At 45.9% G+C, this 17,748-nt stretch overlaps 2 protein-coding genes across 5 annotated transcripts in view; one reads left to right on the forward strand and one right to left on the reverse strand.

Annotated features, from left to right (window-relative positions):
* ASB2 (ankyrin repeat and SOCS box containing 2) overlaps window positions 1–6,829 on the forward strand; it is a 35,456-nt gene extending 28,627 nt beyond the window's left edge. For all 4 annotated transcript variants that reach the window (XM_072038353.1, XM_027458250.3, XM_072038354.1 and 1 more), the window contains 2 exons: window positions 2,211–2,364; window positions 3,116–6,829. In XM_072038353.1, coding sequence (XP_071894454.1) covers window positions 2,211–2,364; window positions 3,116–3,252 — 291 coding nt within the window. In that variant the 3' untranslated portion in view covers window positions 3,253–6,829. The remainder of the gene's footprint in view (window positions 1–2,210; window positions 2,365–3,115) is intronic.
* Window positions 6,830–9,111: 2,282 nt separating this feature from the next.
* On the reverse strand, window positions 9,112–12,091 carry FAM181A (family with sequence similarity 181 member A). The gene has a single exon (XM_021273684.4). It carries the CDS (start codon window positions 10,591–10,593, stop codon window positions 9,724–9,726), a length of 870 nt encoding a protein of 289 aa, XP_021129359.4. The 5' UTR covers window positions 10,594–12,091; the 3' UTR covers window positions 9,112–9,723.
* Between the last annotated feature and the right edge of the window lie 5,657 nt (window positions 12,092–17,748).

Here is a 17,748-nt window from a genome sequence, read left to right on the forward strand (position 1 = left end):
GTACCCCCTGTGATATCCTGTCCACACAAAAATTGGTCTGTTTTTACTTAATTAAATGTGGTATTTCCTTCTGGATGTCACCTAACACAGGTTAAAAATAACCTGTAATGAAATATTGTGTCACACACAAACAGAGCCGTCACCTCAAACGTCAGACCACATGAGGCAGAAGAAGCAAAAGCTGTGTAAAATCATATCTGTGCCTAGAGAGAGATTGGTGAGGGACGAATGCACGCGGAGCAGAAAAAAAGTGATGCCTTCCCTCCAGTATTAATTTAAAATTGCTTCTTAGTGCTAGATTTCTGGCTAATAAAAGTAAGGCTTGTCTGGTCTAGCTTTGTGACATGGCTCTGATATGGTTTGTATTCTAAAATACAGAACGTCACATGAAACTGTAGCTTTTCTACACAAAAGATGTGCATTTCTTATTTTCCTGTGTGGAATTACATAACTAAAATAAATCTGAATTAGTCTTTACACGGTAAAGACTATGAGCTATTGGAGGTGGATTTGAAAAATACTTAGCTATAAATCATTATTGCTTCTACTGAATTAGTGTTTCCTGGAGAAAGTGAGTGCAGAAAAATGCATGCTGTCTCAGTCCCCATTTCCCGAATAGCAGTGTCAAAACCATGGACGTGGGGAGTGAAGCATCCTACTGCCGCGAGAGGGCATTCGGGGGCCTGCCAAGACTTCAGGCAAAGTATGTTCCGAGTCCAGAGTCACTCTGTCCCCGAGACAATTCCTCTGCCTGTAGTTGCAGTTTTGCATTATTTTGCTTCAATTTGCTCTGCTTGCTTTCTTGTAACATGTTTTGGAACATTTTTAATCTGGAAAACATTTTCGTAGGATGAGTTCGTGAATAGGGAAGAGAGAAAAAGAGAGGCAGAGACAAGAGGAGAGCAATAAGATCTAGAGTTTTATTACTCTGAAATTGTGTCCTCATTTAAATTCTGTCAAAGTGGAGTTACTGCTTGGAGGTGTAGTGCAGAGCCCCAGTTTGCACGCTGTATGTGTAACTGCATGGTAAGGGCATACACTGGAGAATGTCAGATATGCCAAACTGAATTTCCTATAAACAATTTGGTAGAAAACTCAGGGTTGCCCACTGGGAGCCTCCCAACATTACTACATTTAATTTTTCTGACAAACATTACATGGGGATGGTCAGAGAAACAAAGCCAGAAGAACAGTAAACACCTCTGAGGATGCTCTCACCTGGAATTAAACGACCTTATAATTCTCTACAGCTTTATTCTTCCTAGGTGTGCTAATATTTTATTTCCGAATAAGAATATCCACAGAAAATCTCAATGCATTCTGAGTTAGTGCCCATACATGCACAATCAAAGGAGATCTAGTTACAGGAGCTTAAACTGAAAGAGGTTTAGGCTGGTGCATTTTCTTTCTCATCTGGGGTGGGCTTGGAAGGTGCAGACAATTTCAGTGACTAAGAAGATGGATGGTGCTTAAGTCACCATTATTCAATAGTGTCCAGCTATGTGTCTGAGTCCTCATCCACACAGCATGATTTAGTTCATCTTAACTTATCTGACTGCTCATATGCAGATAAATCCAAAGATATCTTCATCATATGCAGCACCCTATCAGAGATAGATGGAGCTGTCTGGTATAATACATGCATTTAAATCAAAGTGGGAAGGCAAGTAACTACTTTTTTGAAATGACACTGCTTAAAGTCAGCTCTGTGCTTCAGTATTTCCATAAGCAGCCCTCCATGCTAAAGCTCTGAGTACTCTGCAGCTTGTCCTGTGGGCAACAGATGTGAAGAAGAGAAAGGGACCCAACATGCTGGGTCACAGTGCCCTGAGCTGCACACACCTTGCAGCAGCTCCCTCATCTGCTAAGGGCAAAGCTCTGAGGGCTCTTCTTCCTACCCATTCCCCTGGTAGTAGAACTGTCAGACCCTGTAAACAATTCAGCATCCTTTCTGTGCTCCAGAGGTAGGACTCCAGCAGGGTTTTGTGTCCGCCTGTAGCTGCAAAGAGAGGATTCTGTCCTCAGTTGGGGAAAAAAAAAAAAAAAAAAAAAACATTAGTAGAAGTTTTTTCCCATGGTAAACTGGAAATAGCCTTCACAGCTGGTAGAAATTTGGGACCAAACAAGTAGCTGGGATTGTTGCTGTTGTCATAGCTTCTGAGGGTGTATTCATCTCTCACTGACTGTAGTGAATCTCTTTTTTCTTGAAGTTTTGTGACATGGTGTCTACTCCAGAGATGAGTCGCTGGGCTGGGCCAATTATTGATGTTCTCCTGGATTATGTGGGTAACGTGCAGCTCTGTTCCCGTCTCAAGGAGCATATAGACAGCTACGAGGACTGGGCTGTCATTAAAGAAAAAGCAGGTATGGTCACTCAGAAGAGAATCCACCATTGGATTCAATATGTCTGTCACCATCTCCTCTTAGAGTTTTCATTCTTCCTGTTGAAAAGTCCTGTAGGTTTTTAACCTGATCTCTGCAGGACCAGACAGTCCGTATCCATCCCTTAAACTCAGAAGAATTTCCCTACTGAGACTGATTTACATTTTGGACCAGTTATGAAGCACTAGAAATTGCTGGGTTGCAATTGACTCTGATGTTAAATCCATCAGCTGTGGACCTGACCCACTGGAAAAAAGCCTTTGCAGTGCAGGAAGGCTTATTTAGCTTCACCTGGGATGCAGGCAGATCAGGGTAAGCGGCCAGCATGACCATCTCCAGAGCAGGCCAGCAAGCACCAGTGGCTCTCCTCAAATAGTCTTTCTCACAGGATCCAAAGTCTTTCCTAGTCATTATCAGAATTAGTTGTCCAGCACCAAGCTAAACTGGGAAGGTTTTGCATTAATTTTCAGTGGGGAGGAGGAGTACTGTGAAGCAGCTTGCTTAAGTCCTCCCAGAAAGCCCACTGCTAGGCTGAGATGGGATACAGCACCCATCCTCCAGCCCTGCTTCCTTTCCTACGCCATGAATGAGCAGCCACTGATGCCAGACACATTATCCCTCCATTACATAAGTCCCATTTTTCCTCCTCCCATTCTCCTCTTGCCACTGTCCCAGCTGTCCCTCTCAAGTTCAAACCTGCTCTGCTCATGTTTCTGACCTGCCTCTCTTTCAGAGCCCCCACGACCCCTTGCCCATCTTTGCCGTGTCAAGGTACGAAGCCTGATCGGAAGAAATCGCATTAAACTTATTGACACCTTGCCTCTCCCGCACAGACTGATTCGATACCTACAGCACGACTACACGCAGTGACCTCAGGCACAGCAGACACGCAGCGGCTTCCCGGCACGGCACCTGACACCATCAGCATGGTGAGGGTGCACGCCACGCGCAGTGGAGAGGAATTGCTGCTGGCTTGGTCAAGTGCACTCCAATGATTAATCTAAAATCTAAAAGAAATATGCTTCTGGAGCACAAGTAAGAAGAAAATGGAGGAGGCAGATAAACATTAGGTTTTGCGGGAGAAAACACATGTGATTCACCTCAGAGCTTGGTCTGCAAAGAAAAAGAAATGAAAGGCAACTCTGAAAAATGAATAGTGCTGAAGCAAGTACCAGTGGGAGACTGAAAGGTATCCTGGGGTCTAGTGGAGCTTAGCATCCTTGCTGTGATCACAATTCAGAAGTTGTCAAGAGTCAACGTATTTGGGAAAACAATCACATTTCATTCACTGACTGAGATTTTTATTTTAGTTTCTACTCTATGTTTTGGATTTCTGCTCAGTGTGCTGATTGCTGATTCTCTGATAGTTTGACACCAGCTTGTTAACACTTATACTTTTATTTTTTTGGACCTTTCTTATTGAGTAGAGTACTTGATTACCGAACATTCAAAGCTCAGAACTTTATGCTGATGCTGAGTCCTTTAATACTCAAGGGAAGGTTTATTTAAGAAGGATGTAAGAATTGTATTTACACACAGCAAATACAGTTCATGTTGTATTACATTTGCAATAAGAAGAAGATGAAATTCTCCTTGAGAGAATTTTCTAGACTGGGGGGCTTGAAAGAAACTCTGAGCTCTTTTTTATTTTTTATTTTTCATTTCTGTAAATTAGAAGTAGCTGCACTGTAAACAGTAGCTTAAGTCTGTCATGAAGCCGATGTCAGAACAGAACAAAGGCCTAGAGGAGCATCAACAGTGACAAAGAGAAAAGAGGGAAGGTGCATAGGGAAAGACAACACTGCAAAGCCAACTTTATCTGTTGTTATACTGGAAGATCTCATACCTATGAAATCCAACCTCTCTTACCTCCTTGGACCTCTGTGGCTATAACAGTACCACCACTGGAAGAAAAGAGGGAGTATCTCGAAATGAGGAAATGCAGACTTTGAGATTTTAAAAAACAAATGCACAAAATTAGGCATCTAAAACTTTATTCAGATTCTTAAACAATGCCAAGTTGCTTGTGTTAGGTGTAGTTCCACTGAAGCCAATGGGACGACATTTGGTGTCAGATATTACTGAGGCAGAATAAAAGTCCAAGGATTTAGCCCTGAATTTCCTGACTTTGGAAGTCTGAAGTATCTATTAGCTCCCTTTGACACTGATGAAAGTTATTATCTCAGCTTCTTTGAAAATTAGGTCACCTATTTACAGCTCAGATGCACAACTGATTTATGGCAGCTTAACAAGTTGCCATCTATCAGCTGAACCACCATAATTGTCCGTGAAATTCTTTTATTGAAGTTTTTAACAAGTCACAATCCCGCACAGCTGGGGAGGCTGAGGAGCCCACGAAGGGTTATTGGCAGTGTCTGCAGCTCAGTTGACAGGTGTGCCTTGCTGAACCGCTGCAATTTGATGCATGCCTCAGTCCCACCCAGGCACCTAAGTAGAGATGAAAGAGCCTAAATTTGTAACCATGTCTTGGTGGATCTTATGTTAGAAGAATGCCCTTTATTACCTTAGGTAACAAAGGAGCTATGCAGTAGGGTTTGTTTTGATTCCCCACCAGAAACCTGACAGATCTGTTCTTTGTTTGATGGCCTGCGTGCCATGGAACCAGGTACAAATACAAGTAGGGAAAATGCATTGCACCAACTTTTCTTTGTGTGGAGTTTTACACTTTAACACAGGAGTAAAAGTGTGTTGCACACATACAAGTCTGTCTGGGCACAGAAATCCAGATTCTGTGATGATTTTGATTGAAATGCATTCAGCACTCTTGGGATAGGATGTGAGTGAAAGCAGAAATGGTTACAGCTAAGGGCACTCTGTCTATAGCTGTCCCCTTCCCAAATGCAAAAGCAGTTGAAAAACCAGTTTCAATTCACACTGAACTGTCACCTTCTTGAAAAGTTTTGGAAAGCTAGGTGAGATTCCTCCACTGCTGAAATTTCATTCAGTACCTTCCACTACCACCAGGACCTGAGCCCTTGTCCTGCAGCATGAGCCCACCCCTCCTACAGGAAGGAGTGAGGTCCCTGGAGGCACCATGCCATCTGCCCAGTACAGCCATCAAGAAGATGGAGCCTCCCAGTGACACCAGATAGGAGCTGGCCACCACTGCTGGCCGTACAGAGGACAGCTGGCTGAGCAGGCCGCTGAAATCTCCCCCAGCCTTTGTGAGTCTGTCATCTTTAGAGCAGTATTGCCAGTGGAGGCCCTGTAATTGTAAGCAATGGTTTGAGAAATGGAAAGCCACCTGTGGAGGTCTTGCATCCCTCACCTTACAGGGCTGAGCAGTGAAGGTCTGGGTCTTACTCATATTGATGTAAATCAGAAGAGAAATCCTTGAAATTAAATGAGTGTAACTGAGTGTAAAAAAGTGTAGAATTGTAGGGGGTGAGAGACATACAACATGGCCTGGTGGAGACCATTTACTTAAGCATTTTTTTGGTGTGCAGTGATAACCCTGGAGATTTCTGGCTGGTAGAAGGGTTCAAAATGACCACCTGCATGCATAACTGCAGGAGTGTGTTAGCCATCCCGAACTGGGAATTTCCCCCGAATCAGCACTGTTATGTATACAAAAATCTCACAAGCTGCAATTTCTTTTTATGTCCTCAGACAAGCCCATACTGGGTTTGGGCAGAGCAAATACAGAAATTCCATTTCTTTTTTCAGTCAAAAGACCTTCACCTCTTTTGGGAGACTTATGTCCTGGTTGCTCACATCTTTCTGTCCTGAGCCACAGAGCCACTGGCCTGATGTGAACATACCAGAGCTGCAGGAAGGGCAAGGGCCCACACTACACAGAAGCAGGAGAGACAGGGATGTTAGAGGGGGAATCTAGGAATTAGGTTATTGCGTTGTTTCTGCTTGATCTTTACTGCGACCCTTCATACAGTCAGTTTACATTTATTTGCACTGAAATGGAGCCAGCTACCTCTCTTACACTCTGGTCACTGACACAATGTTTTATGTGTGATACTGAATCTGCACAAAAATGACTATCATTTACTGTATCTGTCCAGAAGTTGCTGTGAAAAGACAGATACCCAACATCCCAAGCAACCCAAGCTTTGTAAGCAGATCAGTCGTCCCAGTACAGGGAAAAGTGGCTTGTTTATATGGAGCATGATAGAATCCTTCAGAGATGATGACTTTTTGTGAAACGTTGTAGGAGTATTTCATGACCAGGTTCTGTACTTTTTCTTACTGCAACATGTGCAATTCACTTTATGTTCTTGTGCACTTTTTTGATTTTTTATTTTGTATCAATGCTTTTTCATTTACCTCTCCCTTCCCATTATTTATGAAAGCTATTGTAGTTTCAACAGTTTAAATTTGCACTGCTGTAGTAAATAACCACTCTCGGTTGTTATGTTTCCATCTTTCAAACAAAGTACAAATTAAACAATCAGACTCTGAAGGGTTATCATCTGTTCTGAACAATAGTATTGAACAACCAAACACTAAAACAGACAGGAAAAGTCTGAATCAATCCAAGCTTGAACAATTAATAATTTTGATGGTAATCTCAGGGGTGAGAGAACAAAGTATTGCAAGAGAAGAGAGAGAGTTGTTATTCTTTGAAAACCTTTTGGAAAGTCTCACGCATCTCCATTCAGTGATTCTGAATATACTTAACAATTCGCTTCTGTTCATTTGTGTTTTACTTCACTGCTGATCCAGTTCAGAGCCCCAGCAAGGGCCAGTTCCTGCTCTGGGCTGGAGAGGGAAGTTCCATGTCACAAAGGAATTTAAGGCTTTTAAAACATAACATCAGCCTGAATCTGAGGGTAAGTGTGTAAATTTAAGTGCATTGGCACTATAGAACCAGAATGGTCTGGTTCTATACTTTGACTTAAAATATGCTATACAGCTATATCAAAAATGTACAGCAACACACATTCAAATAAACAGTTAAAAAAAAAAAAAGAAAAAGAAAGAAAGAAAAAAAGAAAAAAAAAGGTATGTAAAAGGTAGAAACTTGTTTTTAACTCCTTTCATTTTCTGGATGTCTTCAGAAATGAAATTTCTGCAAAAGCTATCCACTTTGCCAAGTATTTCAATGTTGATAGAAATCTTGTGCAACATGCAACGCTTTCAAATTTCTCCCCTGAAATTAAGCAGGAGCAGTTGCCCACAGCAATTTTTGCAATACCTGTTGCTCATTCCATGAGCTGCTCTGGTCACCCAGAGGGAAATCAAGAGTGATGCCAAGGAGGCTGCTCTGCATTGGCAACACTGAGAGAGACCAGTTCAGCAGCAGGCTTCATCTGGATTACAACAGTGACACAGAGCTGTTTATGTGAGAAAGTGCTCCTATTTCCTTGTAAAAAATACCTTGCCTATGGCTCTGCAATTTTAGAGCCATAATTCTCCTCCCACTAAAGTAAATAGGGCTACTGTTTCTGATTTTTGTTGGAGTCACCTTAGAGAGGGACAGTCTCCTCATGGATTTTTTTTTCCCCAAAAGAGAAAACATAAAGACATAAGTATATTCATATCTTCACTTCTGGATCAAGAGCTAACCTGATGCCTTTATATCTTAGACCATCTCTTTACCACCTTGCACCTTACATGTAGTTGCATGTATGCGCTACCAAAGCCATTTTTTTCTCTGTGTCCTATAGGTGAGGCTTGATACATATGTGAAGTACTGGTAGCAGTGAGAAAGCAATGAAAACCATCTCTGCTTCTACTTTGGATCTGCTAGACCAGTACACTACAGCCATTGTTTCCATAAAAGTAAACATCACTGGGATAAACTGAGAGGTTTGGGAAAAGAACAAGCTACATTTGGCCTGAAAGTAGTTTATGTCCTAACTACAGTTGCAGCCTGGTTACATAACACCAAGCCCCATCACAAGATCCAAAATTAGACTCCATGGTGGCTTAAGATGATAATTATTTCATGACCAAAATTGGAAATTGCAACGAATGAATGAAATTTTCATGACTGCACTTGAAAGCATAGCCTGTTTTTCTCTTCACGGAGATACGAAGAGTGATAGAGCGCTACAGTAGCCAGAGGCCAATGATATTGAGGCTACTTTTTGTTGAATCCTGGGAGAAGATCCCATTCACTCCATCGAGAGCAGGTTCAGGTCTGGGGAGGTCACAGATGTCCATTCTCTGTTCTTTTTCCCCCATAACGCACAGCTCATATCCTCAGTGATTTATTCCAGTGTAACTGAATAGCTATACATCTGCAGTATTAAAACTTTCAGATCTCATGTTCTGTGCCCTAGCAAAGAGCACAGAAAGGTTTAAGAAAAACTTAACTTAAAAAAAAATAACTAATTAGCTTTTACAATGCCACTTCACTAAAATAATTAAGAAAACACTTGGCAAATCATTTGTAGCCAGTGATTACATCTTAAAATCAGGCAAAATAGAAGATCTCTGCTAGGCAGAAATGAAGGCAGGCTATTCTATGCTCTTTTCTATCGTATTTTATGTTTTTATATTCAACTAGTTAGACAATTTATCATTTTTTTTTGTTGGTGCAGAACAATTTCTGAAGCAGAAATTCATTCAGCTTTCATTTGCACTGGTTTAACACCAGCTAATTTCCCAGCCTCAGAAGAATTACATTTGATTTACATCACTCTGAATGGGCAGAGATTTCAGCCCTCGTGTCTAACCACCAGTTGCAAATTAAACCTGAGTCTACCCAGTGGGGCAAAAGTAAACACTACATTTGCAGAATCACTAGAATAAAATTACCTCCTTTCTTCCTTTATTTTTTTTTAATTCTCTCAGTATTTACACACAAGAAGAGCTTAAATCAATTCACAAACATGGTTTCTACATTAAATACTGTCCTTCCAGTCTCTTGCACGCAAAAGGAAGTGACCTGAATATCTTGACTTCTCCAGAATTACTTAAAAGTACAAAAACTGTTTCAAGCAGTTTAATTCATTTCATTTTGCTGCTGTGGCCACAGGGCAACCCCCGGAAGATGTTCCCACATGGAGGAGGTCTCCTAGGTGTTACAAGTGCAGGCTGTGAATGGCCCGGAGCCCCACTCGCCATGGCTCGAACAATGTGATACACAAAAGAGGCCTGGTTTGCCCCACACGCCATGCCACCAGCTTCATAAGGCTTATTCCTGACTTGCACCCGTGTGGTGAGAGGAGCATGGAGGCCAAACTGTTCCTGATTCACTGCAGCCTGTGCAGGAGGACGACTGTGTGTTCGCCGCCATCTCTGGATGCAAACTCCTTTCCCACACTGCCAGCAGCTTGTGCCCACTGCCTAACCTGACACTTCAGCTCTCTCTGAAGGGCTGTCGTGTCCAGCGTGACACCCAACAGCCTTTTTCCCCAGCTAAAGATACCCAAAAACATTGAAAATCGGTGGGGGGACAGCAGGCTTGGTGGGGATGGGTTTCAAAACCACGGGCCTGTAGAGTTTCTGCCCCGCGCCCTCCGCCTCCTTGCAGAAGGGCTGTGCCTCGGCCGGCAGTGTGGCCGCACTCTTCCTCCACAGCCCCAGCCCCGGGAAGGGCGATGGGGGCAGCGTCCCCGGGGGCTGGTACACAGCTGGCCCAGGGCACGGGAAGGGGCAGCAGGTCCAGGTGCCCACCCGGCCTGAGAGGACTCCAGCAGGGTCTTTCTCCCCTGCTTGCAGGGCAGGCTCAGGGGGGCTCTCGGGACCAGCAGTGTCCAGGCTCCTTTTGCTTTTCTTCCCCTCAAAGGGAGGAGTGTCTCTGGGGGCTGACAGCCCCTCAGGGCCCGGGGGGAAGCCCCTGGATGGCAGGCTCTGGGCCGGCCGTGGCTCTTCCCAGAAGGAGGCGGGGAGCTGTCGTTTCCTCATGGGCACCTGGTCAGGCCTGCCGGCCTCGGGGTTTTGCTCTGGCAAAGCCCTCTCCCCAGCCAGGCTCTCAACTGCTTCAGCTGCCTGCAGCACCTTCTCAGCGGCAGCCCCGCTGTGGGGACCGGGGTCGGGCACCTCGGGCTGGCAGCCACGGGCCCTGTCCTCCGCTCCCCGTCGTGGGCCGCACTCCGTCGGCTTGCCAGGATGGCACCGCGGGACCCGCGAATACTTCTGAGAAAACCTCTTGAGCTGCTTCTGCAAGTATTTTCTGTGGTCCACTGACCGGCGGCAGGGAGCGGATTTATCCAGAGCTGCCTTGATGTCACTGGAGGCCAGGTTGACGAAGTTCAGCAGGGTTTTTACCTCGCTGTCCGATGCCATTTCACTGGACGTCGCGTGCAGAGTTTCCCATTAAAAGTTTATAATCCGTCCCGGGTAACCTGCGAGACACAGCGGGCAGGCTTGGAGTGCAACGCCTGCATTCAAAACACATCAAGAGAACTGAGGGAGGTTACGGGAAGCCGTCAAACTTCTCAGCTATGCCCACGAGTTATCCATCAGGTCGCCTCCGAGCAGGCAAGCTGCCGGCAGAGCTGCCGCACACCCGCAGCCCCTCAGCGCTGCCCAGGCACGGGGTCTGCTGGCTTAATCTTGTTAGGTGAGGCTTAGGTGGGGAAGAGAAGCCAGGACGGCTGCTCCAGCATCCCTGCAAGCAAGCGCAGACACTCACCCGGAGCACGGGAGCTTCTCCGGCGGTGCTGGCGGAGGAGAGCCCTTCTGCTAATCTCGTTAGGCAGGTTACACACCGCCACCCCAGCGGAGCAGAGGCAGCCCGTGTGTGGAGGCAGTTGAGCGAGCACTTGAGCAAGCTGAATGAATATCGACTCCACCGAGTTCGGGGCTCTCTCAGGCCAATCAGGAGCCACTTTGCCAAATACAAAGCATCCCAATCAGGCATCAGCCTCCCCTTCTCACATTCTTTGCCATCACAAATTGTTGCCATGGGGACAGCCACAGAAAGACAGCTAATAAATACAATCATTTCCCCGCGATTTCTACCATTCTCCCCTATCCTCTTCACCCCTACCAAGGCCTTTCTTTTTTAAAGGCACAATCCAAAGGGAAAGCGCTGATGATGAGTTAGGAAAGTTTAGGCACCCTTTTCTCTGCACTCCCTGAAGCTGTCTGGGGGCTGATACTGACCATGCTTCATTGGCACAGGACAATGTAATACGGGGGACCCGGCTAGCCTACTTTTAACCGTTCCCCATCAGAGACTTTTTTTTTTTCCAGGGGAGGATGATGTCAGAAAAAGGTAGGAAAGGAACAAATCTCTAAAGAGATGTGCAGATATCCATGGAAAGGGAGCTTGAGCGCTCAAGAATCTTGTCTTTATGTTTGCCCCCTCAATTGAGTTACACAAAAGCTGAATTACCCATTCAAACTACCCGGACAAAAGGATGGAGTTGGATAGTACTCTTGCATCTGTAGTCAAACAGTTAGAGACTTAAATCGAGTCGTCATGATGGAGAAAGAGTTAGACAAAGCCCATAGAATTGCCATCAGCAAACATTTTCCTGTGTCATATTAGTGGGTCTCCATGACTCCCCCTGGCCTGGGGACAATAGCACAAGTTTGCACACTCGACTACTGTCACCCTGCCAACGCTGGCAAGGAGCAGAAACAGGACAATCCTTTAAGGGGAAAGCATGCCCGCTGCAGGGAAGGTAAGAAGAGAGGGAAGAAAAGGCGTGTGAAATGCTAATTGAGCTGCTTCCTTTACTGATCCAGAGTTATGCGAGCCCTCCGCCTTCTCGCAGGCTTGTCCCTAAGGGGTGGCAATAACTTAATAGCACAGTAAAACTGGGAGCCAGAGGAAAAGGAGAGCAGAAGGGCTGCCCTTGGTGCATGCCGGCGGCGCAGAGCTGGCGGCAGCCCCGTGTCCCAGCGCGGGACTCGCTGCCTCCCAGTGCCGGCACAGAGCTGCTCCAGGGATGGGAACCTGCGGAGCGGGGGGCAGGCTCTGCGTGCTGGGAGATGTAGCCAGCCCAGGGGCAAGTACACGTGTGCCTTGGGGAAGGCAGGGACTGAAGTCCAAGCTGTCCCCCCTTTTGCAAGTAAAATCTTCCTTGCTGACAAGAGGCGTTGCAGGTCTGAGTGCTGAGTTGAAAACTGTGGCATTTTACATGTATTTCTATTGCTCTGGTTTTCCTTAGAGAAGGACAAGATCCAGACCGTGCCACTATACCATGCTCCAGGCTTACTCCTCAGTGTCCTCATACCACTGCACCCAGTACTGCCGCTCCATTTCACACCATTTCTCCCAGCCCGACCCAAGCCACATGTGCCGGTGCCCACACAGTCTTGGGAGACCCTGGAACCAGGACATCCCACAGCAGGAGATGCTGCAGAGCCATTTGTACCGTGGCGGGCTGTAATGTCCCAAGAAAACCTTGGGGGCACCTTGGTGCTGTCTGAGGTGAGGCTGGCAGGGTGAGGGGCTTTTCTTTTGTCCTCCCAGTTTCTATTGCAGAAGCAGCTCCTCCCCTGGGAGACTTGGTGAAGCTAAGCCTGCCTGCACCCTCCATCATCTTCCTCACACCATCAGGATGCAAATCTCTGCACAGCCTTCTCCAGTAAAACCTTGGGGAGGGAGGAGGACAGGGGCAGGGACAGGACACAACAGTTTCCAGTCACCTGCTCAAGTGTCTATTTTGGGATGCACTAGCTGGGGTTTGCCCTCTCTGTGACCCAACACATATCTTTCTCCTGCAGCTGAGGTTACAGAGAGAGGTTTTGTGGAGTTCATTTAACAAGACACACATTAAGGGATCACACCTTTTTTTTCAGGAACAAACTGCCTCCTGTGCTCGAGCGTTTGCCCCCAACCTGGCCATCACATTGCATCCATCTCCTGATGGAAATATAGTTGGTAGCCCAAAGGAATGAGAGAGAGAGACAGAGAGGTGTGGGACAGATATCAAGGAGCAAAGGATTGACTCAGGACATTAATAAGCTTTGTCCTCAGAGGCCTGTGAAACTCATGTCACATGCTTTGAGACCCTACTTTCATTATAGGGGATTTATAGGAAGGATATGGGATATATACTTGAGGATACAGGAAACCCAGCACCCCTCCGAGACACCCATGGCTAAAGTTCTCTCCCAGTCCCCATCCGTGCCTGTCCCCTCCTGGCAGGACACTTGCCCAGGTCACGGCTTCTTGGCCACCACGTGGCAGCTCCCCATGCCCCAGTGCACTTGCTGCTCCACATCCCATCCCCCTGCAGCTGGGTAACGGCAGGGAGCTGGAGGGGAATGAACCGGCAAGTGGGATTTAAAAACCAGAGCAACCCACCCTTTCAAGGTCAGACTCAGGTTGAGCTGCACAGGGTTTTCTCTAAGAGGCCACCGGAGCCCTTTTGTTCCTCGCTGCTCTCGCCATGTTCATCCCAATGTACATGTGAAAGGAACAATTAACAATAGGGCACTCCTCTCCGAGGATCCAGTGCACTTTGAAGTGTCCACCAACCAAAGGCTCAAGAATGATACATCATTTTCCACTGTGAACGTGTCAAACTAGTACAGCAATTGAAAAAATGTCTCCACATGCCTTCCCAGCATGCAGACAGGGACCAGCTGGAGAGCCACTTCATATCTGACATGTCACCCCCTGACAGCTGTCTTCTTGGGAATTTTTGGTATGTGAGGTTTACTAACTCCTTTTTTTTTTTTTTTATTTTTTTGAAGTGAAGCACAAGAATAAATCCATTCACTTTAAAGTTGTAGCCAGGCTTCTCCTAAACATGCAGAATCTCATCCAAGACTAAATAAAGGAGAGATAAAAGAAGATTTTCTTCCACAAAAATACCTGGGAAGTGTTTTTAAAGTGTCACGCATTGAAAGTGATGTCACGATTTAGCCAATTCTACACCAAAACCTCCCCCAGCTTATTTCCACTCTGAGGGCCCCTTCAGCATGGGTATTCCAGCACCAGCATCTTCCTTGGACCGTGCAAGCAGACCCCTAACACAGCCCACTAATGGAGAAAGCTGTCCCTAAGCAGTAAGTGCACCGAGCAGTTTGGGTAATGTGCATACCCAAATCACTGCTGTTATTTGAATGGTCTGTAAAGCAAAGAGCAGCTCAGTGAGCAGCTGGGTAGTATAGAAGTGATGAAAAGCCACTGTGTTGACACTGGTTTGCTCAAAATTCCTTTTTGCCCCCAAAACCAGCACTTTTTCCCTATCTTAGCCTGAGCAATAAGTGTTGTTGTGGGGCACTCCCCCCTGTCAGTATAACAACACTGCATATTGCAGTGCTGGTATACCTTCTAGGCCTGCCTGGGCTGACATCAGCTCCGGGTGGCTTCTTGCCCTCCCTGATTTGGGGTAAGTATCAGTTGTCTAATGTATGCCTGTATGGTAAGACTGTTATCCCCATCTCTTCCTTATGCATGTTAAAACTAGGCAATATCCATTAATAATAATAATAATAAACTCAGATTTTTACTTAAAAAATAAGGCTTCTTAACAATTGTCAAAAGATTTGCCTTAGAGCTAAAGGTTTAGGTTCTTTGTGCTTTGGAGAGGAGAGGACTGGACAGGACAGGACAGGACAGGACAGGAGAGCAATGTTAATTATGCACTGACGGCATAACAGTGGAAAATGTTGTTTAATAGCATACTGCAAGAACTGGGTGGCCTTAGGAGTTAATGCAGTAGGAGAAGAAAGGGTAGTAGGAATGCTTGGCCACATACTTCAGGGACTGATAACAGGAATTTCTGCCATGAGGAGAGAAGTCGCTGTCTGGAAATGAGCAGGAAAAACAGGTGATAGGACGAAAATGAGCGTCACCTCTCCATCCAGTCTGACCTTCCTGGAAGGGTTCAGTAGAACATGATCCAGAAGGGGACACTGATGGGGTTCTGGCCTCCAGACAGGTTATCCCCTGGACTCAGAGCCTGGCCCAAACCTGGGGCACAAACCTGCAGATTCATTTTGAAAAGGGAAAAAGACTCCTAAGCTCCATTTATAACTGTTTCTGAGGATGAAATCCATCTGTCAGAAAGCTGGCAACCTCTGTGCTAGCAGCCTGGCACCTGCTGCAAGGACCTGAAGGACCTCGGGGGCAGACAGGCAAATAGTGCCCGTGGCTGCAAGACCAGTCCCCAGGGGATGTCTGACAGCGTCTGCACGGGCATGCAACCAAAGCCCTTGACATCTTTTCCTGCGCCCCAGCACATGGGCGCTGTGGACAGCAGCAGGGATGTTTTGCCCTCGCACTGATCCTTACACTGCCTGGTCCTGTCCTGAACCTGGGTCCTCTAAGCTCAGGGAGGGAGAAAGGACAGAGAATATGGGATTTCTCCCCAGACTCACACTGCCCAGCTCCCTCTCCTCGTCTCCCTGTTGAAGCCAACACCTCTCCTCCCAGGGGAGCAACCTGGCTCTCCCAGCAGACGCAGCTTTGACTCTTCTCCCCCCACCACCCCCTTTTTTTTTTTTTTCTCTTGACAATCTGCTGTGACCTGAGTGACATCCTCCCTTTGCTTTCAGTCCCCGATTTTCTGCACTTGGGGACAGACTTTGGGCAGGCCCCGAGTGCCGAGCGGCGAGGGGGGGCCGCCGAGCCCCACAGCCTGCCATTCAGGCAGATGGCGGAGGGGGCTGCTCTGAATAGCTCCTGTCAGTCTCACAGAGCGAACTTTACAATTGTGCTACGTGTTGGACTGCACGTGACTAATGCCATTCTTCTGCAGGCTGCAGGCAGGACACAGCTGTTTCTTTAAGGAAGAAAAAAAAAGTCTTTTTTTTTTTTTTTTTTTCTGGGAAGGAAAAACAAAACCCAAGCACTATTGCAAGGTCACGGCAATATTGTATCTATGTATCTAATATTACACTCCGTAATTGGACATGATCAAAGCTCATCCTGCTTTTCACTGCTTCTCTTTCTGGTAAATCAGATAATGTTTAAAAATGAGCCTGGTCTTGGTTTGGTCCTTCTGGAGGTTTAAATCCTGTCTCTACATGCATCAGCTATGCACTGAGCAGCAGCAGCGGGGCCAAATACAGTTTTCTTCACATAATCCTGGAGTAATTCAGTATTTCATGATCAGTGAGGAGTTCACTGCCAAACACTGTAGGTAGAATGTGTTGATGAGAAATTGTACAGCAAAAAGGATTTAAAAATACAGATATGAGTATGAACACGTGAATAGGTGAAGATCTCTTAAAACCTGGGGGGAAAAAAATCCACAGTGAAAAAAAAAAAAATCCCTTGCCCTCTTCTCACCCTTTACATCGTGATATCAGAGCGCATTTGTTGTCCTGATGCAATGCCCAGCAGGAGAAATCATTGCATGCAGGCAAATGCATCTCCATGCTCAGGAGTCCTTCATACAAGGAAAAGCTCAAACGAGACTGAGGAAATCCCCAAGCAGCGTCAAAATTGCCCCAGCTCAATGGGTCCTGAGTGTGTTCAGCACTCAGTGCTCAAGCCCAGCTCTTCAGGACCAATCCTACCTCCATAAAGCATCAAGAAGTTTCAGATGGAAATGGGCTGTGCAGTGAAGAAACTGAACTCACAAAGCCAACATTAAGTAAAGCATCAGTGATCTGAGTCAGTTTGTCTGCTGGAGCTTGTGTGTTTGCTACTGCAGTTCTGGGCTCATTTCTTCCACTGAAGCCAAATTTGAATTGGGCATGGATTTCTGCAGGTGCCAAATGAGGTTCCCTCATGAGTTTTCTGTTCAAAACACAAGAGTTGGATACTAGAAGCAGATTAGCACTCTGCTTGTCTGGGATATCACAGTGACTGTGCCCACTGGGAGCCTATATGTAGGTGTTGATGGGACACAGCAGGGGTTGGTATGTGCTTCTGCAGAGTGTGAAGGGCTTAGAACTGGAGAGCAGTGTGTCGAAATAAAGAAAAAATCATAGATGCTTACTGGCCCTAACACAGTGTTTTCAACCAACTTTTGCTGATAAAATGCTAAAAAATAAACCAAATAAATATTTTATTTTTTTTTATGGCAAATAGCAATAAGAATGTCTTGTCCAAGTAGAATGGCCAAGCCAGTTTTTGCAAGTCTGATGCCAAGTGTATCATTATTCTTTTCTTTCTGCCCCCAGCAGATCTGGTACATGGGGTTTTGTCACCGTTGCATGAATTAGATCTGTCCATGAAGCTGCCAGTCATGTGCAGATCCCCACAATACACTGCACAGGAGTTGCTGGTGTTGGGGTGTACAGTCTGATCCACCACAAGGATCACAAAAATCAATCCAGAGAGCTGGTGTTTTTAAGAAGCACTTCACACACAAAATGCTGAAATCAGTGGCTTATGATTGAAGAGTGTTTGTAGCTATTTCCAATAGTAGCTTAAATGCTTATTTCTTGCAGTGTGATTTGCACCTTAGCAATGAAATCTGATAAATCTAGATGATCTTTAGAGGTCCCTTCCAACCCTGCCCATTCTGTGATTCTGTGATTAAAGAAGGTAGATCCAAGGTAAAGTCCTAGATAAGCCTCGTC

This window comes from Anas platyrhynchos, chromosome 5 (genome assembly GCF_047663525.1).
Source record: "Anas platyrhynchos isolate ZD024472 breed Pekin duck chromosome 5, IASCAAS_PekinDuck_T2T, whole genome shotgun sequence".
Classification (NCBI taxonomy): Eukaryota; Metazoa; Chordata; class Aves; order Anseriformes; family Anatidae; genus Anas; species Anas platyrhynchos.